The following is a 22,580-nucleotide window of genomic DNA, read 5'->3' on the forward strand; positions in this document are numbered from 1 at the left end:
TTCATCCCAACCAACATCGAAAACATCATTATTTATACAGTCATAGGTGTATCAACTCCCACTTTCATTTAGCCGGTAATGACAAAATTATTCAGATGTACCATATTACGAATATTACCATACGAGTTTATTGCTGATATAACTTACATGCCTCGGTAAATCTCTGCTTGAAGATGTTGTTTTTATTTATAGTAATAGAGTAATTCCAATTAACTATAAAAAATATAAGTGGCGTGGGTTCCCGCCCTAGAATAAGACTACTTCATATCCACGGTATGTCGTACGATGCGACGGTGATAACTTGACAACTGAGAGGTAATGACAGCATTTCCTCAAAGAGGAATCAAGCAAGCAATCGATCGTTTAACCACACTAGTGTCTTTAAAATGTTAAGGTTTATTTTAATCCTTCTAGCCAAGAATATTAAATGGAAAAATCTTTATTTTCAAAATTTATAGATTCATATAGATACAGAACATTTTCCGAAAATTAAAATTACTTATTCATTCATATAACACATTAAAGAAAATTAAGTTAAATTAAAATTATTTATTAATTTAAATATAAAATATTACAAATTATATTTAACTCAAACTACCGAAACGCACTACCTATTTTATTTGGGTAAATAACAAAAGTATATCCAAACTTATATAAAAATTCTTACGTAAGACGAGAGTGGCATGGAAACGAAAAATACACTAACATATTTGACATATTGCTTTGGCTTATGATTTATATATAGGCAGTTTCTAGATTACTTATGTTAATAACTCGCTAGACATTATTACTAAATCAACATTGTCTGGCCGCGAGTTTCCCTTCAGATGTTTGGCAGCACGGGTTGCAGTCGTGGGCTGTCCTTATATTTGATATAAAATACCTCATGGTCTGAAGGTTTCTGCTGTACTGGCACTAACGTTTCCTCTGCGGGTCTCTTCACCAAAACATAAATAAGAGTCTTTTCTTCAACATTCGCTTGATTATTTCTAAGCGAATTTTGAGCGTTGCTGACACCATAAACGTTTTGTGAAGGAGTCTTTATAAATATTATGTTATATGTTCTTTTCGGCTTTTGAATGTGTTTGATGGATTGTTCTTCTTCAAATTCAGGTGGAGGAACATGGAAATAAATATGTTTTTTTATTATTGGTTGAATGACAGGTACCTGTATATGTTGCGCCAGATTTGCCTGCGTAGTAATTATATCGTTAACGTCATTTTGAACGATGTTGTTATAAAACCCGTGATGATTTTCAGAGTGCAATTGGCTTGTGCTCGCGATGGCTGCTGTCTGTGTGCCAACAATATTCGAGTTATAATGCACATCTTGATGTCCCTTTTTGTATTCTTTCAAGTAATTATAGTCATTGGCCGATATTGCATAAGAAATAGATTTCTCAGGCACCTCTGAGGATTCGACGACTTCCGTTTGAGGCACAGTTTCTACTATCTGGTGATAAGGGTAGCGGTAAAATCCGCTATCCACGACTTTTGCCATAAATATGATGCTCAAGATCTAAAAAAAACACCAAAATATTTGATTAACTAGAATTACTCACTGAACTAGCAAACACAAATTAATTAATTATTTAACTAACCAATGTCCACGACATAATGGATGTCGCGTCTGAAGATTTCACAATCAAAATAAGCCCTGATGCAGTCATCAGTTTTATATATAAAAGCTTTCTATCAATTAATTAACATAAATTATAAGTTTCCAATTGATTCTCACACTTCCGTAAGACTGAAGACTTAGAAGACGAAGGAGAGCACAAACTACTTTTAAGCGTTTTCTCTTTATTTTTACATTTATTGTGAAAATATTTCATAGCGTTTAGCGTATATAAATAATAATAAAACACTTATTCTAATAGAAATTCTAATAGTTTTATTTTACCATTAGACCTTAAATTTTCTACTGTCGATATTCGACATTTCAACTCTAAATTACATATTAAATTTACGAGATAGTAGAAGACTATGAAACCTAAATAATTTTCATTATTATTTTTTTATTTTTTTCCAATTATCCCGATCGAACTATCTATAAGTTCCGCTCATCGCCTCCGCTTGTCTCTCAGGTAATATACTTATCTATGTTTATGTTGTGAGTTTGACTTAATTTGAATTTATTAATGTGTTTATATTTTAAGAACTACTAGATCAATTGATTAGCTTATATTACATAATGTTAAACTTTTCTCCATGGCTTTTGGAGCTTTGAGCGACTTTGCCTCTGACATATCTATAAGGAAAATGTTACAAAACATGAAAATCTTTTATTACCCTGTATACTGTATATGAGTCAACCATGGTCTCAGCTGCTTTGCGGCTAAGGAAGAAAGTAGGAAAACGCTCAAATTAGGAAGAGACTTTCCAATAGTCTGTTAGATGAATGGATAAATTGCGCCAGTCGACTTTGACGTTGACTTAAACCTGCGCGCTGACGACATTTGGACAAAATCGCGTACTCTGCGTCTTTCAGTGCAGATTAAAATTAACGACTGGTGCAGCCGACAAAAACAACAAAGAAAAGTCTAAAAAGTGTCAATAGAAGAAACACGAAGCAATAAAGTATCTACTTACATGAAGTTTTTATATAAAAACCTAATATAATGACCGCAGCTCACTCTTTTTATATAAAAGTAATAAATACAAGTATTCGTAATGTTAGTGAAAGATTCGAAACAAAATATGTATTTTATTAGTGAAAGATTCCATACCGTTGAAATAAATCCGACTAGCTATAAATTCTGGATATCGGTCAACCATCTTTCCTGTTTTCATTAGCCGTATATCTTTTCTACTAGTTTTTGGACTCTCCTTCAACTGTCTTTATCTTGGACCTTTCCTTATTTTTTTTGCTCCAGTTTCAGATTAAGATAACACCCTCACTTTTTTATACTTACGTTAGCATAGAGAAATGAACCGCCTTTTATTTCGTGAATAAATACTTACAAAACATTTAATTAAGATAACAAAGTATGTCTTTAAAGTCTATGTATTTATGTCTCATGTCTGCATGTTCCCAATTGCGTCCGGGGTTGGGAAGCCGCGAAGCCCAGGGTCAGCCTAAAAACAAAACCTTAAAATGTTGTAGATTCGGCTACGATTTTACCACCGGCCGCCTTCTTGGGAATGCTATTGTTACCTATGTGTGTCCCTTGGTAGCCTCGTACTCGACATCCACGGGAGAATATGGCGTAGTCCTATTCTAGTTTAGTTACTAGTTTCGTTCTGATATTATTACAATAAATTTTGTTTCAATATAGCAAAGGCGGTACGCCCCGACCGTTCTAACAAAGTTAAGATGAAACCATAAGCCAACGGATGCACTACAAAATTTAATATTGTCTAGTAAACATGAGAAAATAGAAGCAATGGGTGCAACTAAATACGTTGCACTCGTTGGAAGCTAGCGCTCGACGATAAATTCCAAAGGGTAATTTTAATTCCGTCAGTGTAATATTAAGTTTTGGTATTCAAAGCAACGAAATCTGATTATGTAAAGTTTAGAATTAGTTGCAATTTGAGTATTCAAAATACAAGTAGGATTACTCATAATCATACTCTCTTTTAAAACACCTCATTCTTCGGTTAGGCCAGAAAGTTATATTGGTAGGTACGTATATTGTCATCAAAGGTTTTTTGTTTTTTGTATGGGATAGAGTATGTCGTATCACTGTGTTTAACCGGGAATTTGAAACAGGTTTTTTTGGTTATTTTTATAAATATTTGAAAATCACATTTATAATGGAGTAATAAATAATTGGAGTACTAAATAAAATATATACATGTTCTTTAATATCACAGTTTAACGTTTTCCCAACTTTACGGCGGCGGCGTTCCGCAGACCAGCAAATACGCTGTTACACACAGAGTCATCAATACAATAGTCCGCGAACAATTATAAAACAAAACAATGCCGAAAACAAAAGGATGACCGGACAATAACAAGACAGCGAATCAGCAAAAGAGTCCAAAATACAGTGGATAATTAAAAAAGAAGCTTTTGTTATGCTTCCCGCTGTTACAAACATATTCTATACGAGGAATCGTTTGTTTCTTGCATCTAAGTAGTTAGATATACGACTAAAGATTTTATCAAAGCAAATTTCGGTACCCAATTATTTAGAAAATCTATGTTTAATGAAAGGAATTATATAAGAACTATAATATTATTGGACACAATTTGAAAAACTGTGAGCAAAACAAATTATTGTAATAAGCTAAACAAAATTTATGAGCGTTCAGATATATGTGCGTACATTTTCCGCATGCCTTATAATTCCATGATTGTGCAATTTTTAAATAGGTATCCATCATTTCCATATTCGTAGTTACAATTTAGTGCGGGATATCTTAGAAATTCGACGCACGATCTCACAAATGAAAATTGAACTAATTTGCTAGTTCCACGATGTTACAGTCAGTCCCAATGTTTGATGGAAATTTACGGAAAGTTAATAAACAAATTACATAAGGCATATGTATAAAGCATATTATAGCATATTAGAACTCATGCACAAGAGCCGCCTCTTTAATTATTTGGGTAGAATTTACTTTTGCAGGGACGACAACTATGTCGTCCCTGCAAATTACTAAATTATCTGCTCAAATATGGTCTTTTCCTTGACCGATCTGACCGCTAATCATTCCAAATTGTAATCCATTTTTATTAAAATAATTTTTGTCATCAGTTAGCTCGATCACAGAAAATATAAAAAAAATTGGAGCGGGAGCAGTGGGACCACGTAAAATGAGCATTGATGAATGACAAGACCGTTTAAATCCCGAGGTTATTCAATATTTCCAAACCGGTCTCGTGTGGAAATCTTGGCCCAAATCTTTTATTATCATCAACATCTCAATCTTAACGAATGCCGATTACATCATTAATTAGTTGCTAAGCAACTGGCAGATTGAAATGCAAAGTTGCCGACATTTTTTCAAATAAATATATTTTATTCTTAGTCTACTTAGGTACACAATGATAATGTAGTTAATTCTATGTGACACTCCTATTTGCCTGCTATAGACAAGTCATGATCCCACTTTGTAATAATCTCGAAATATCTAGATTATGCTCTGCCTAGACGTGATTAGACAGGGTTATTATGCAATATCATAATTAGATTAGATTAGACCTAATTAAGATATTGTCATAATTATGATATGTCATAATCTCTATAACCCGTTATTCTTGGTTCATTCAGTCGTAGTATTTTAGTAAGTAGATTTTTATGAAATCTGCCATTAGTAACAAAAACAAAATATTTGCGAAAAGTATAATATGCATGAGTCAAATGCTTACAAAGCAAACAAATCTCATGGCATTATATGTTTCAAAAGTGGCTAGCTTTAGGATCTCAACTCTTGCGTCGCGTTACATTCAGTTTGTCTTTACATACAGAAATCGTCGGAGTTTTGTTTCATAAACCCGTGTCGAGTTCGCTAATTAGTGTTGAGTTTCCACGCGTGAACAACTCAGCAACCGTCTTTTGTTCGCTAACATCGCAAGCTTTTAACCTGTTACCTGGATGAATGTGAAGGGAACTTTGTAAGTGAAGCGGGAAAAACTCTGCTTTTGTTTCTACAATGTAATGCGCTTCTTTTGTTTCTTTTGTAACTGGATTTGTTTATTTTTGATGAAGCTAATCTGTTTACTTATTTAATAACACTAATAAAAATAGCAGCTTATATAACGACAAAATCAGTGGAATTGCAACCATAGTGAACCACATTCATCGCGGTCGAAAGTATAAAGAGGATTAAACTAAACTTACCTAGTGCTCTTTTTATGAGTTTAGTTTCTAATTTAAACTTTGACTCCACGACCACGTTTATAAACATTATCGTCAAACTAAAGTTGCCTCTTTAGTGACGCGTTATCACAATAAAGGGGTATTGTAATCAACTGCCTTGTTATTAAATTTCACCATACAAGGAGATGAAATAAAAAAGACAAGGGAATAGTGTTCTTTATATTTATTGAATAAGTCAAATATATAATTAACTGAGCAGTTGTAATTGTTAAAACTTTTGATAAATTAATTATTTCTTAAATTCTGCACCCAAACTTAGCATAGACATAAGAAGATAAATGTTCTTCAAAATTCCCAAAGAAGTGAACCCCAGGCCCACTTAGTACCTACATTAATACCTTGAACTATTTATAGTTCAAGTTATACCGAAACAATGTAATAGTTACCGATCGCAGCAATGACACGCTTTGCAGACGTTCCCGCCTTTAATTGGCTTATTGGAATAAATAATGAAGACTGTAAAGGAAATGTTAATTTTCTGCCCAAAACAGTCACAAGTATAGTACAATCTAAAACACATTGCAAGAATTACACAGTGCAATTCGTAGTGCTAAGGTTTAAAAAAAATACCGGGGCATTACTCATATACGGGGCATGTAAGGATAGTGCTACGGTAAATGCATTTTAACTGTGACTGTCCTTACATGTACTGGTATATATATTTATTTATACTAGTAGTACTCACAGTTAAAATGCATTTACCGTAGCACTATCCTTACATGCCAGTAATGCCTCGGTAATAACCGTAACTCAACTGTTCGTTTTAATATTATTTTAATTTTGTTGCAGTTACTGAAAAGGAGATCAGGCTTTGGTAAGTCTTAAAAAATAGGACAGTAGATACAAACAAAAAGGTAGGTAAAAACTATATATTGAAGTCCTAAAAATATACAACTACAGCCATCGCCCACTCCAAAAGGTTTAAAAAAAGAAGCAATTATTTTGGTTTGTCAGAATAGGGAGTATTACTGAACATTTATCCTGACAGAGTACTACAGCACTATATGTTAAGTGCACAAAAGCCTTGCAGCCGTTAGCTATGTCGTTCAAAAACTATGGGATACGCCTCACGCTGTAAAATTTTTGAGCCAGTAAATGGTCGAAAAAAACTTCACACGTGAAGTTATTAAAATATGGTACTTCATACAGGTAAGATCTTCAATGAAAATCAGGTTTATATCAGTATGACCATAGTTGATCAAATAATGCAGAAAATAACCTAAAATAGTGTTATTATTTTCAGGATCATCCACTAAATCCTTCCGTTTTCCTTTAAACTCGCACCACAAATACGTAGAAAGTATTTTGATCGTAAATCTACAACAATATTGATAACTGGGGGTTTTTTCCTCCATTTTCAATGTTTGTGTACATTAGTTGTACCAGTAACGACATCTGCGCTGAGCTTTACATAATATGCTCTATTTCTATTTACGACGAGATGAACCGAAATTTATTTCCTTCTTTATTTAGATAGTTTAATTTGTAAACATACATAATTTGTATAATTTAATTGTTAATACGATTATATAATTAATAAAATTAATTATTATGCACATTTATGATAATTATAACAAGTGTTGTTTATGTTTTAGGCATAAAGGATTCCTGAAAGATTGCCCCAATGGACTACTTACTGAACAGGTACTAACGTTATATCTATAAGTAAGGTAAATTTACGTATTACTTCGATCTTTGTTAATTGGAATATTTTATTTCTATTTGATTTAGATATTGAATTTCTATTAGCGTATTTTTATTAAAAGAACAACTGGTACAGATATTTATTTGTACTTTGATAACTTTAAATATTACCTAAGGGGGTGAAAATATAAAAATAATTACACGTGGTGGTCTATATTTGGACAGAACTACATTTAGACTCCCGTTGAGTTGGATATACATGAGAATACGTGATATGCATACCACTACAATTCAACCCTTCCTATAAATACACACAGAATCAGTTATACTATTAGTGAATTTTTCATCTTTTAATTAAAGATCACGTAACAGCTACATACTAAAAAAAATACTAAGTAACAAGTTTGCACCTATCACGTAGTGTCGGCTATACATTATTGCGAAACGGTTCGCTGAACTTTGGTGGATTCGGTATACATACATCGCTTGTTTGCCGTAAAATAAGCTCTCACACAAACTAGGCAATTTTCAATAATTCGCATCGGATTTTGTCGAAGTACGACGTCAGTATGTAACCGGCATAATATAACTTCATTTTCACGTACTTATTACATTTGTTGTTCACAGGGCTTCATAAAAATCTACAAACAGTTTTTCCCGCAAGGAGACCCCAGCAAGTTTGCGTCTCTAGTTTTTCGAGTATTCGACGAAAATAACGTAAGTTATTGCCAAATTCGCTTTTTAATTTGCAAGATTGCCAACTGCTCTTAACTCAATGGAAAAAAACATTATTTATGAGAATCTGCATAGGTAAATTTTACTTCACCAGTCTGATAAAATGTTTGCCAGATCAGACTTTTTGTGGTTACTATTCATAATATCGCATAGGACATATTTTATTTAAAAGGACAAAGATAAAGATTATTTATTTGCAAAAACATGAGTTTATATTATTTTACAATGTGGTGTTAAAAGAAAAACAAAATCGAATAAATAAAAGTAATAAACTAAATTAACTAAATTTTTATCTAAATCTATCATTAAAAAAATTGTTCAAATTATATTAACATTCATCTATCAGCAAGGACCTGCGGTGCTTTTTAAATAAACTTAAATTCTGATGTTTAACTTATTGTGGAATTTTGTTATAAATTTTAGGTGCCATACATACAATACTTTTACGATGTTTACACCCTTCTAAAACGGCATTACTCCCGTTTTAGAAAGGTGTAAACTATAATTATCCCGATGATTTCTTAACATAACATCACAAAGGCGTGGGAATAATACATGGGAGCATTACATTTAACAAATATTGCAACCTCAAGTATGAATAGTATTATAGTAGAAAAACAATATAGATGGTACCTCATTACTTTAACTTCGTTCTGTAACTTAGCTAAATTCCAGGTTGACCAGAACATCTTAAAGATCAGATAAATAATAAGTACATGCATTAGTATACTGAAATGAAACGTAAAAGTTGTGCAATAGTTTATTAGTTTAACAATAAAACCTAAAACAAATAGCTGGTTTTTCAAACTCTCTATCTCTCTCTCATATTCTTGGTTCGCTTCGATGTAATTGTGTCAATAGATAAGTCGATCCATATTCATCACATCGATCCGATATCGATGGATAAATTAACAGCAAGTTTTGTGCCAACTGATTGCGGATTTTGCATCAGAATCCAATTTGCGAACTTGTTGAGAGCACCAGAGAGATGTGGGTGGGTATGTACGAGAATTTACAACGAGTATGGTGCCGTTCCCAAATTGACATTACTGAATAACACTGAATACTGAATTCCCACAAAACTGCTAATGTTTCGTTCCCAGCACTTTACCAGGAACAGAAATATTGAACCGTTCCCGTTCCTAAAAATGTTTCCTCAGCCATTTGCATATTTCAAGGCAAAATGGGCCCAATTCTGAAAATCGTACATCATTAGAAAACAATGCATTAATTTAATACTAAGACAAAGACAGTTTATTGTTAATCTCCTACATATCTAAACTACTCAAAGTATTGCATAATCTGTGGCTAAACATTATTTTTCAGGATGGGTCCATTGAATTCGAGGAATTCATACGTGCTTTATCGGTGACGTCGCGAGGAAATCTCGACGAAAAATTACATTGTAAGTACATAGAATTGAATATTTTTTTCAAGAAATCGGTAATGGTAAGTATTATTTCCGAAGCCGGGTTTTTGGAAAATAAAACTTGTACATAGATAATAATTATTTACTACACTAGCAGTTCGCCCTCGTTACAACGAGGTTTTGGAATAAAAAGTACCTTGTGCCAAATATCCTCCTCCAGATTCATTATTGTACTATGATCTAGTGGATTTACTCGATTGCCTTACAAAATACTAACGGCGCCCTGGGGCTACGCTTCCGTGAGAATTTCCGGATAAAAATACCCTATGTGTTATTCCAATTTATATTCTACCCGTATACCGTTACTTTTTTGGCTGTAGGTTTTTAACGTAACGTAGGAGGTAAAAATTTCAAAACGTGATTTGTTTCTTTTTAACGTTTCAGGGGCCTTCCGTCTTTATGACGTTGACAATGACGGTTACATCACGCGGGAAGAAATGTACAACATAGTCGACGCGATCTACCAGATGGTGGTAAGTATGCAATGAGTATAAAGATATTAACATAGAAAGATAACCACATTCATTCAATTCGAATAATGATTCGAATATATTATTATATGTATCTATAAGATTGTAAATTTTCTAAATCAAATTATTGATGTGATTATTTTCTATATTATGATTGTAAATTGGAACCGTAAAAACATTGTAGACCTTAATTTTTTTCGTATAGATAATACAATTTGGTTAATAAAATTGGCTGCCACAGGACAGGCGCCTTGCCTAGTATGAGGGCATTTGTAAAGGTGTTGCTTGTACATAACATGTAACCATTTATAATAAATGGTTTAATTAAACATTGACATTTGTTTGAAGGGTCAAACACCACAACCTGAGGACGAGAATACTCCTCAAAAGCGCGTGGACAAGATATTCGACCAGATGGACAAGAACCACGACGACCGACTCACCCTGGAAGAGTTCCGCGAGGGCAGCAAAGCGGACCCTCGCATTGTCCAAGCCCTGTCCCTTGGGGGCGATTAATCTACGGTCATTCTCTCGCCGGATTTCACATTTACTTAGGGAGCTACTGAAACTCCGCCGCGTGTCTAAACTCTATTTAACCTTAAATTCACATAATTCTTAAAAAAATGTTTTTTTCACGAGGTTTTATTTTTTAATTCAAGATGTTTGACGTAGCCATTATCTTTTTAGATCAACGCGAAGAACTGGCAATCGAATTCTCAGATTTTAACGAAAAATTTAATGGTACTAACATTACTGATAAAAATTTACATATTTAAAGTACTGGTAACATTTTAAATCAAATAAACGATAACCCTATTGATGCTAACAATATCTACAACGTGTTACGTGAGTTGCTTAAATTTCGCTCTCCAAATGTACTCGTTACCAATTTAATGGATTGTCCTCAACTTGTTCATGAAATTATTTCACTTCCAAGTAACTTTTAGATTAAATCATTACCTTCCTACATCTTCTCAATGCAAAGTAAATACTAATTTTCCCTGAAGCATTGGCACCACCAGTTGTGCCTTTGCGTTTAGACGTGGGGTTGGAAGGTTTAAACCACCTCGATGTTTACTTACGATCATATAAGTACCTAGGTAAGTCAAATCACGTTAACACGCGGCGGACTTTAATGGTCCTTCAATTTTTTTAGTAACATTTTGCCAATATGAACCTGCGAGGCTCTTCGTTTTTTATAAGTACGATATTTTTTATAAGCATTTGGATGCTACCATTTGATTCTGATAATATTTAAAATTTATATAATTTCAGGAGTGTTGGTGAAAATGTATGTTTGTGAGTAAAGAAATTCAACATTGATGTCCAGAGAACGCTACGGTATCGACCAGTGCCGGCTGGCATCATTGCTAATGATGCCAGTTCACTCATTCCAAATAGAAAATTTGATTAGGTACTTTTAAAAAAATTACAAAATAATGCTGGCTTCCACTGAGCTTCATTTTACACACTCAATGACAAACATAACCTGGGACTAGGTAGGTAGATACTCTACAAAAGAACGACTGAAAATCGCCGGTTTAAAAGAAAATAAAGTCTATTGTTATTGTAAATATAATTTGTTAACGTAATTAAGTATAACTTTGAATTGAGAGTTATGATAAAATACTAAATTGATAAATCCTCGATATTACATTCGTGTTGGCAAATTGAATGCTCTTTCTCTAGTAAATGATGAGTAGTTTTGTATTGCCCTACCTGTTTTTTATTATTACCACAGTCGATTTTAGAACATTGTAAAGAAGGCGTCAATTTCTTGAAGAAAAAGATTACCTGTTTAGTTTGCTCCTTACTTTCCCTCGATCGATATACCGTTATTTCAGTTATCGACGACCTCGGCGGCGCAGTGGTAAAGTGCTTCTCTCTGAACCGAAACGTCCCGGGTTCGATCCCCGGTCGGGTCATGATGGAAAATTATCCTTTTCTGATTGACCCGGGTCTTGGATGTTTATCTATATATGTTTTGTTATAAAATATAGTATCGTTGAGTTAGTATCTATATATATAATAACATAAGTCTTGAACTTACTGAAGGGCTAGCTCAATCTGTGATTTGTACTAATTATATTTATTTATTTTATTATTTAGTTATCTAAGCCGCAAAATTGAAATAAATAGGTTGATTGATCACCTTTTTAATGACTGACGCCTTCTTCATTCAAATGATAACGATAGCTGAGTTTATTTAGACTGGCAACACCTACCAAGACCCCCATTTCGGCGAGAGCTACCGTACGCTACTATTTAAAACTTTTATAATTCATTAAAAGTAGGTCGTACCTATACGACACTCCTGTGGTAGTAATCCAAGTCACATAAAATTGCATTAAAATTATGTCCATGTCCAGGTAACGATTACTCGAACTAAATATTCATTATTATACTAGTATTTATCTATACTAATTGTACACGCATTTTGAACTAGACATTTTTCAAGTTATCGTGATGTAGTTTTAATGTATCACAGAAGATTACAAAATAATATGTGTAAAATATAATTATTTTAGGTACTTGGTCAGTGGAATCTAAAGATGCATTGACAAAATTACTTAAGTAAAAAGTATAACATACTCGTACATGTATAGTGTACTTCGTACCTAATTTACTATCTTAGACAAATACCAGGTTTTCATTGAACACATTTTGGTAAACACATGTTTAAAAAAAATATATTCTTTTTGTAATTTCGATTGTCACATGACAAATTAGACTGTGGGTGTGTATCTAAATAATGATACCTAGTTTAGAAGATCTTTTAGAGATTCCACTAACCAAGTAGATGACAGTAATACGACATTCCTCCACACACATAATTCTCAACTCTGTAATATAACTTAAATAATTTTAGTTATTAAATAACATAAGTTTACTACCGAAGTTTAACGTTTAACTGTTGTTAAAATAAAATGTTATTTAAAAAGCTATGCCCCATTATTCTTATGCATAGTAAGACAATATACATTTAAAAAATAATAAAAAAAACTTGTTCTCATGACATCGTGTGCTACGTGGCATGTCCACAAAATTTTATATCAAAAAAGTTTTTCAAATTTTGGATGCTACATTAAAAAAAAATATACTTAACATTTTTTAAACTTAAAATTTAAGAAATTAAAGTTGATCATCTAAATAAGTACGTAATTATTTTGGAAATTTGGAATCAATGCATCGATATTGGCAGAGGTATTTGTGTACCAATGTAACTGGAGACATTAGGGGTAATTGCAAATAGTAAACACACTATGTATGTGAAAGCTTACTGAAAACGCAAAGGCAACCGCGGGTGCCCGAAGAGTAAGCACTACTCGAAAAGACAAATAAATACTTCTCGTAACTTCTCTATATGTGAAACATTACCTATCCATGTTTAGAGTAGTAGTGTAATGGTGTAGTTTGTGTATAAGATTAACGTTCAAATACTTGTATGTCACAAATTCACTACCTAACGCGGCCACCGACATAGGCACTCGGTTACAATGGAAACTGCAGTTGTGTATGAAACGGCAATTATCCCAAGGATGGACTTTTAAGGGATGGACTTATATTGCCTATAGAAGTCGTGCAAAAAATTATACATTATATCGAACGAAGTGTATTCACAGTGTTGTTGCAGTGACGTTTTCAGTGTGGACATTTACGGATTAGGACTTTGTATTGTACGAGCACGGCTCTGAAATTATTTTATGCAATTTTTATAAAAACTTCGTATTTTATATTACGCCCATTTAAGTCACAAATACACAAATGGTATAAAAATTGTGTACAATGTTTCAGTAGCTGTGGTCAATGGATTGTTTACTAAGTGCAGTTGTTATGCGGTTGGCCAATTCCATTTCAGAGAGCACCTTTGTATTCTTTATATATATTATCTTTGCCAAATTTAGTGTACAAACAACTTTGAATAATGCCTAGATCTACTTACATCTCTCCATCCTTCGTGGCGAATACTGAAAACATATATTTTGGAGGACTTTTGGATATTTCCGTTAGCGACTCTCAACATAATTCATTAGTTATAATATTAAGAATCTATCGTGTAAGAAACTTAAAAGCTTTATACTATGCATTATAGTTTGCATTACAAATTAAAACCTTCTTATGAAACTTGTAACGTATTTCTATTCTATATGAAACTGTGAACTTGTTATTTAAGTAATTATTAACATTTCTGCTATTTATGCGAAGGCGTTCTATGCTGTAAGTTTCGATAACATTTTAATTTTTGTACTAGTAGTGGCGAATCGCAAGTCAATTTGTGTCTTTCGACATTGTGTAGGGATAAGGAGCGTTTTACAAACGAACTAGGGTAGGGATATTGTTGCGGGCTGTGCATTTCGTCTAGATTTAAGTAGCAAATCCAACGCCTATTTGTAATTTTAGTTCGCTTAAAAATATCAATCTCAAATTATGTGTAATTAACAAATTATGTGTAACAGTATCTACTGATCGGCGTTGCTAGTATGCAATTTTTTACAAATTTCTTTTTTCATTACGTAAAAATTAAGTACAATAGTTCATTTCATAATTAGATTAGATACATTAATGGAATATTTGTTAACCATAGTAATTGTACTGTTTAAGAAATAAATGTATTTCTGTGAATCCGGGATCTTATTATCTTCTAATCATTTATATACTCATTAAGTATAAGTATTAAAATTGTTGTGTATTATTGTCAAATGATGTTAAAATAGATATCTAGTTTATTAAGACATTATTGCAACATAAATACTTTTTTGCCTGTGTGTATTATTCAAGGGGTATTAATGTTTTGACTTTAGTACGAAGTAGTATATAGTATCCACATGTCTTTGAAAAAGATGTTTTAATTTATGAATGCAAATAGACTAGACACTACACATTGTTTGAAGTTAGCTCGATTTCTCGTCCTGTGGGACTCCGATTATAATAAACTGATAAACTAAAAAATAAATACATACCTACGCCCTTTGTAAAGCACAGAATTATGAGATAGGAAAAGTTCAAATAACACAAAAGTTAAAAGACACATTATGTTGAAATTGTTACCATTCGTGACATTGTAAATCTTGACGCATACCTACATAAAATAAATAAAAAGTCGTAAACAATCTTAATTTTAAATCTAAATTTTTTCAAATGTTTTAATTTTATGACAACAATATATAATGTGTTGCATTTTAGGAGCATATAAATGCTAAAAGCGTATAAAATAATTAGATATATAGTCATGCTTATAGTTGCCGTGTATTGCTCATTTTGCAAATATCCTAGAAGCCAAATTTATTTGATTTCATTGTATTCAATAGCATTTGGAATATGATGTATGGACTAAAGTTACGTAAAAATTATTGATTTTAAGTTTGCGATATAACTAAACCTACTTATATTGATTTTTGTAAAAAAAAAACAATTATAAAATCTGAAAACTATTATTATTCAGATAAGCGCTGCCTGCTACAACGTTCTACTTACAAAATGTATAACTGATAATTTGAAAACTACTTTCAGAATATGAATAAATATCACGTATGTCCTTAGATACTCTTGCAATGTACGGCTAAAATTAGAAATAATTTTATGTCCATGTACGCTATACATAGGTTTATTTTAAAAAGCGCAGGTATTCCACTACATTCATTCTACATTTCCACTTAATACATTTAAAAAATTAAATAAAGAAAATCATTTATTCAGAAATTACACCTTCACGGGCATTTTTCACAAAAACTAAGGGCGTGCAGTTTCCTTTCACAGATGATTGTCATTTCAGTGCATAATAATGTCAGAAATACTATATAATATGCCGACTGCCAGTCATCTAACTGGCAGTCGGCAGCAGATTCCAAGATTGGAACCCACTCTCACGGCGACGACGTGTTGAAATCGCTTTTTAACTTATAATTTTAGGCTAACTTTTAATGTAAAAATGTGCTTTTTAAATTGAATATATTAACTATTCCAAATAAAACAAAAAAGAAAACTTTGATTCATTAATAATGAAATAATTATTAAGTACTCAACTGGTTTATCCGAACAATGAAACTTATTTACAAAAAAGACAGCAGACAGTTATCTTTCAATACAATGCGCATGCTGGCAGCGAACTGCATATGAAACATAGTTGTTAATTCTTTACAGTTGTGAAATGAAAATGATACGTTACATACATACTTACATATTTGAATGTGAAGACAGGTAATCATTTTTTATCAAATATAAAAGTAGGTATATTCCAAAAATATTTTCGCATTAACTAAATAGGTTATTCTTTTAAGTCTGTCACAATCTGTTGTAATCTGTATCATCCTCTGGCTATTACAATTTTAGTTAAGTACAAAAGTTCGCTGCTAATCGATCAATGTTTTTCTAAACTACCGAAATCTCTGTCTATGTAAATAGTATAATTATTCGCCTACTTTTCTAGTTATTATAATATTCACTTTTAATATTATTGATTATTAATAAACAAGTTGAAATTATCAGCAAGTATTTTTTATTTTTCCTACCACTTCGACTAAGTTTCCAACAGCAATGTAAATTTAATTATTTTTGGCAACACTGATCACCAACGAATACTAATAGGGAGTATTAGTACACATTTATCTCGCCAGAGTACAGCACTGTACGTTAGGTACACAAAAGCTTTGCTGCCTTTTGCTATGTCGATTAAAACGTTTACTTTAGAGTACTTTATTAATCCTTTCAATATGTAAGTTGTATGTATGTTGTAGTATGTTTCATATTCTGGTGCCGATATATTATTGGGAAAAATAGTTTTCCAAGATAAAAAAACTTCAAAAACTATGTTATACGCCTCACGCTGTAAAATTTTCGAGCTAGTAAACGGTCGAAAAAATCTCGGAACACTTCATACGTAAAGACTTATTAAAATATGGACTTCATACAGGTATGATCTTCAAAATCAAGTTTATATCAGTTCATGACTACAGTTGACCAAATAATGCAGAACATAAAATAGTGTTATTATTCTCAGGATAATTCACTAAATCATTCCTTTTTTCTTTAAACTCGCACAACGATTGCGTAGAAGGTATTTTTGGTGGTAAATCTGCAACATTGGCGCTTTTTGCCTCCATTGGCAATGTTTCTGTACCTTAGTTGTACCAGTAGCGCCATCTACGCTTAGATTTGCGTAATATGACTTGTTACGGAAATGAATAAAAGGTTAAATACTTCTTGAACAATTTATTTACACATAGTATTAGATATTCACTATAATTTTTTATAATTAATCATTATTGATATTAGTTACCTACCTAACAATTTCATCACATCACAATAATAAATATATACAACAATCGAAAATAAATAATGAATGAATAAATTAACACACCACAACATTTAATTAGTTGCACACAGGCTAAATATTGAGAGTGAGCGTGTGCCTCTACGCTCACTCTCAATTCGAAGTTTTAATGGAGATGTCTTACGCAGGGTATTGTCGCAAGAACTCTGAGTCGAAATACACAACGGTGACTGTCATATCATCTCGGAACATTCGAGAGACATCTGGCGACAGACTGAGCAAATGCGCCAACCGCGCGTGGTCCACGCCGTACTCGGTGCCGCCGATAGCGTGTCTTATTAAATGCGTAGCTGCATTTCGATCCTTTGGCTTACTCTTTAGACTTTCCTTCCTATGAAGCAACAATTCATTTATATCACCCAACTGAATATTCTTCCGGGGCAACTTCAGAGGATTAAAGAACACTTTCCCTTTCATGTGTTCGCCGACTAGCTTCACAGACTGCAGTGGGGTAATCATGTCCCACAGGCCATCGGACGCTACTATCAGGAATTTATCCTTGGGCGTCAACCTGTGGTAATAAATGTCGGGTTTGGCCGACAAGTACGGCGGGGTGTGATAGTTAGCGGGGATGGCCTTTTTACCAAGCAACGGTACTGCGACGTCAGACAGTATCTGCTTACTCCATTTGTACCGGTAATCCCCCATACTACGTAGAGGAGCTAACTCCCCTAAAAGTCGATCTCGTCTTATCACCGTTTGTCTTTCACTCTCAGGATGCTCATTCCATATTCTTTTGAGCTCGTCCAAATTCTCAGAGTTGTGTTCTTTAGTAATTTTCTTAGCAAACCACTGGTTGTCTTCAGTCATAGTGCCCAGAACTGCATTGCAATCGCCTACATTGGCCACGTGTAGATGCGGTCCGTCAATGTGAGTCACGCAAGTCACCGCCCCAGACATGGCCACAGACAGTGTCTTCTGATTTAGTTGTCCATCTCTCAAGAATGGTTCTAATACTTCCTTCGACAGATCTTCATCTAGCTGCAGAATAGCTTGTTCTAAAGAAGCACCGACGTCCTTCTTATCTGATGTTTCAAGTGATAATTGCTTTAAATGTTTGTCAAAGCTCTTTTCATAAACTACTTTCAAATCTTCTATCAGTTCGACCTAAAACAAAGCATAAGCCGTGACTCACTGGCATTTTTTGGGGATGAATTTGTTTAACTAAAAAAAAATTATTGCTTTTTTCATCAAAAATATTCTATTTCACTCAAATATATTAAAACACGAAACATAAATTTATGGAAGATCTCTTCAGCCAACCCGGCCGCGAGTAGGTGACTGGGACTAGTAGACTTATTATCATCACACGACAAAACGCAATACTTCTGTTAGGTCTACTACCTAAACAAAGATTAAACGGCTCACCCTATCATTATAAGTTTCGATGAGACACTCTCTTGATGGTTCATTGACATATTTCTTGAGAACATCATTGGGCAGAAGCGCCGCAGCGATATAATTGAGCAGCCTCTTCGAAATCACCTGAGCGCAGGCCGGCCCGCCGTGACCGTCGTACACTCCCATCAACAGACCTGGAAACCATATCATCATTGTTTCAATAAGCTGCGACGAATACCGACATTGTTGGAGTTCTAAATAATTAAAATCGAAAATAAATATAATATAAATATATTAGGACAAATGAAAATTACTTATAACTTTTTAAAAAAATAGTATAAGCATATATTTTTTAAATAAACACGAATATTGTAATTGTTTTACTTTTTCATAAATACAAGCTGCTTCGCGCGGCTCCCACTGCGTGAATTTTCCACGGGAGCAGTTGTTTTTTCAGGAATTTTGTATGTCCTTCTCCTACTTCTGCTATACGTATGCAAAATTTCAAGAAGACTGCTTGAGTAGATACAGCACAAGTATGTAACAGACACCTAATCCTAACTAATATTACAACAGCCAAGGTATAAAAATGTGTAGATTAACCTATTTTTAGACCGTGGCGGAAATTACATAATTAGGAACTTTACTCCTAATAGGGAGTATTACTGCACATTTTCCCCGCCAGAGTACAGCACTGTTTATTAGGTCCACAAAAGCTTTGTCGCCTTTTGCTATGTCGATTAAAACGTTTATTTATTATGTAAACATTAGTTTTTGAAAATATACAACAATGTAAGCATATTCGGGTGCCGAAGTATTGGGAAAAATCGTTTTCCATAAGATAAAAAACGAAAACTATATGGGATATGCACCACGCTATAAAATTTTCGAGCCAGTAAACGGCCGAAAAGAAGCTCGGAACACTTCATAAGTGAAGACTTATTAAAATATGGACTTCATACAGTCAGATCGTTCGGTCAAAATCAAGTTTATATAAGTTTATAACATAACCTAAACTAGTGTTATTATTTTCAGGATAATCCACTAAATCCTTCATTTTTCCTTTAAATTCGCACCACGATTGCATAGAAGTTATTTTTGTCGCAAATCTGCAACAATATTGAAAATTGGCGCTTTTTGCCTCCATTGGCAATGTTTGTGTAACTTAGTTGTTCCAGTAGCGCCATCTGCGCTGAGCTTGGCGTAATATGGCCTATTGTACATGATTTAAGTGTAATAAATTGAGTCGCGAAAAAGAATAAGACATATGGTTTATGTGCATAAGACGAATCTTAATACAGCTGGGTGAAACTGTAACTTTCACTCCCTTGGAAATATCTGAACCTTATATTACTCGCATATAATGTTTTAGCATCCTATTGATTAACATCAAAGATAACCTATGAACCTATGAATTAACCTATGAATGAATTTACAGTTTCTTTTTATAATATTATAGTGTAGATGAATCAAATATAATACATTATTAGGAAGCTGCAGTCAGTTCAACTGACAGATATTAATGAAAGGATGTTTACAAATCTAGGTACTGTGAAAGGAGCATTTACAAATACAAGTAGGTACAAACAAAAGGAAGAGTTGTGAAACTGATATATTCAAAGAAAGAAAGAGATTTTTTAAAACAAAAATTATAACTTCATTTACGAACGGTGCGAATGTGCCGATCAAACATTATCTATCGTGTCTAATTCTGCGTAATCGACAGCCTAAACAAGTTTTTTTTTGTGATAACGATAAAACATTGAAAGACTAAGGCTTGACAGTTTACAGTTTTCCTGTACACTATTTCTATTAACGACAAGCTGGAGATCCAAATCTCAGAGCCAAATCTTCAGAGCCAAATTTTTTTTATTTAGCAGCTTGTCGCTTGCGACTTTGCTCACGGAAACAGTCACATATCCAGGATGAAAAGTATCTCTACACTTCAAACTACATGTATGCAAAATTTCAAAAAGATTGGTTGAGTAAAGACAGCTTGAAGAGGTAACAAACAACTTACTTATGGCATTTATAATATTAGTTAGAATTTAGGAAGCAGATCCTGAGCTTCTTACGCCCTAAGAGTGCTAGAGAGACACACTTGTAAAACACCAGCAACTTGCATAACTTCAACATGTCTACAATGAAATTCCCTCTATCATGGTTGAGCTTCACAATAGCTGACCCTTGTGTACATGAACAGATGCTGCCAAGGTGATTCTTCAGTTTGATTCTTGGCGAGTTAAAATTTAAATCTATGGTGAAGGTTTTATTCATGAATATATTTTGTATGCTTTTGATAATTTGTGAGATTTTATATTTCTGATATGTTTAATTACCTACATACCTACTTATCAGTTCTTATTCTCCTTACATTATATGGAAAAATAGCAGGCTAAACATGTGTCCAATAGTGTTGTCTACCTAAGATTCATTTAAATCAAAAAGCTGGTGAATCTTCATATATACTGCAACTAATAATTAAAAAGAGGATGGTCCCAGAATGGGAGAAACAATCACCCCAGTGCACCAGCACCAGCACTGGAGCTGAACTATTAAAAATGTTTAATTTCAAGTAATTACCTGATGTCAGCTTACATTGTGCTTCACTGCGTGTGTCTTCTATAGGAGTGTTTGATGCCAGCTGATTTGAATCATATGCTTTGACTGAACCTGTTGTGAAGTCTTTGTTGAACTCATTTTTTCGCAGAATATGAGTGACCTGAAAATGTAAAATTCCTGTGACCTGGAAATATAAAAAACCTTCCTCCTATGAAGGAAAAACACACATGATATACAAATATAATAGATATTTTTTAAACACATACAACTTTTTGCGATTTAAGATAGACAGCAGAGTATAAATATAAGAAAGCAGAGATAAAACTCTAGGATAAAACTGAACAGGCAACTAGATTCTGGCCTGCTAGGATTTAAGTTAGAATATTTACAAGAAAATAATAGGGTAAATATATTTTTTACAGACATATATGTAAGGTAACTATTATTTTGTTATCTGGTGCTTATAATGCATGAGTTTGGCCAAAAGCATTATAGGCGCTAATGGTAATAGTACCTATGTGAATACTTTATAACTATAAATTAGCATTTGAAAGGATTATTCTTATAAATACTTACTTCTTGAGGAGATGGAAGTACAGTAATTCCGTCTTTGTGCGTCTGCGAAACAATGGACGCTGAATGAAAATACCGAGGATTTACTGCCAAATAACGAAATTGACATCGATTTTCCGATTTATGGTCTCTAAACCAGTTACCTAATATTTTTTGCCTTAGCCCAGGATCTAATTTTAGACAAGTGTTGACAATAAAACTGATATTTGAACAATTCATATTTACGTTACAGTTCTAACTGGACAACAAAGCATGTTATAAAATCACAATTAAACAAAATCTTAGAGTGCGTTATGAGCTCTTTCCCATTAAAGCAAATATTGGACAGAAAAGAAAATAAAGAATCACAGCAATATTTTTTTGCACTGCGCCAGTCCAGTGCTGTCAAGTCAAGCGGATGGGAAAATAACATGACATTTTTGAAGGAAAGGCAAGCAGCCAACCTTAAATTTCTAACCGGAAATGTTCTTCATTTCTTGAACAGTCGTTGTCGATATCTAATAACTATATCGATGAAAATTATGCTTATATGAGGTAAATGGCAAATTATAAATTTACATAATAGTCATGATGGTGGCTAGCTAACGATATCTTCAAGAATTTTGTGTTCCCTGATCTGCTCGCTCTGTAAATGTGCCTTATAGGTATATTTACAAAATTAATTA

General features: G+C 33.2%; 3 protein-coding genes across 5 annotated transcripts in view; 1 reads left to right on the forward strand and 2 right to left on the reverse strand.

Moving 5' to 3' along the window:
* Positions 1-16,594, forward strand: part of LOC128682781 (frequenin-2) — a 144,564-nt gene extending 127,970 nt beyond the window's left edge. For both annotated transcript variants that reach the window (XM_053767625.2, XM_053767624.1), the window contains 6 exons: positions 6,621-6,645; positions 7,427-7,475; positions 8,103-8,192; positions 9,537-9,615; positions 10,024-10,112; positions 10,458-16,594. In XM_053767625.2, coding sequence (XP_053623600.1) covers positions 6,621-6,645; positions 7,427-7,475; positions 8,103-8,192; positions 9,537-9,615; positions 10,024-10,112; positions 10,458-10,625 — 500 coding nt within the window. In that variant the 3' untranslated portion in view covers positions 10,626-16,594. The remainder of the gene's footprint in view (positions 1-6,620; positions 6,646-7,426; positions 7,476-8,102; positions 8,193-9,536; positions 9,616-10,023; positions 10,113-10,457) is intronic.
* Positions 584-1,648, reverse strand: LOC128682780 (uncharacterized). The gene is made up of 2 exons (XM_053767622.1): positions 1,602-1,648; positions 584-1,519 (listed from the first exon to the last, which is right to left on the reverse strand). The coding sequence occupies exons 1-2, from the start codon at positions 1,614-1,616 to the stop codon at positions 824-826; spliced, it is 711 nt and encodes a 236-aa protein (XP_053623597.1). The 5' UTR covers positions 1,617-1,648; the 3' UTR covers positions 584-823.
* A 709-nt stretch (positions 16,595-17,303) lies between the features above and the next one.
* Positions 17,304-22,321, reverse strand: Pdp (Pyruvate dehydrogenase phosphatase). Of its 2 annotated transcripts, none has more exons than XM_064437010.1 (4): positions 21,919-22,321; positions 21,379-21,502; positions 18,808-18,974; positions 17,304-18,546 (listed from the first exon to the last, which is right to left on the reverse strand). In XM_064437010.1, the coding sequence occupies exons 1-4, from the start codon at positions 22,132-22,134 to the stop codon at positions 17,560-17,562; spliced, it is 1,494 nt and encodes a 497-aa protein (XP_064293080.1). In that variant the 5' UTR covers positions 22,135-22,321; the 3' UTR covers positions 17,304-17,559. The 2 variants fall into 2 exon arrangements, with proteins under 2 accessions (XP_064293080.1, XP_053623592.1); XM_053767617.2 differs by having other exon boundaries at positions 21,364-21,502.
* Positions 22,322-22,580: the final 259 nt, after the last annotated feature.

The sequence above is a fragment of the Plodia interpunctella genome, chromosome Z (assembly GCF_027563975.2).
Source record: "Plodia interpunctella isolate USDA-ARS_2022_Savannah chromosome Z, ilPloInte3.2, whole genome shotgun sequence".
Taxonomy (NCBI): domain Eukaryota; kingdom Metazoa; phylum Arthropoda; class Insecta; order Lepidoptera; family Pyralidae; genus Plodia; species Plodia interpunctella.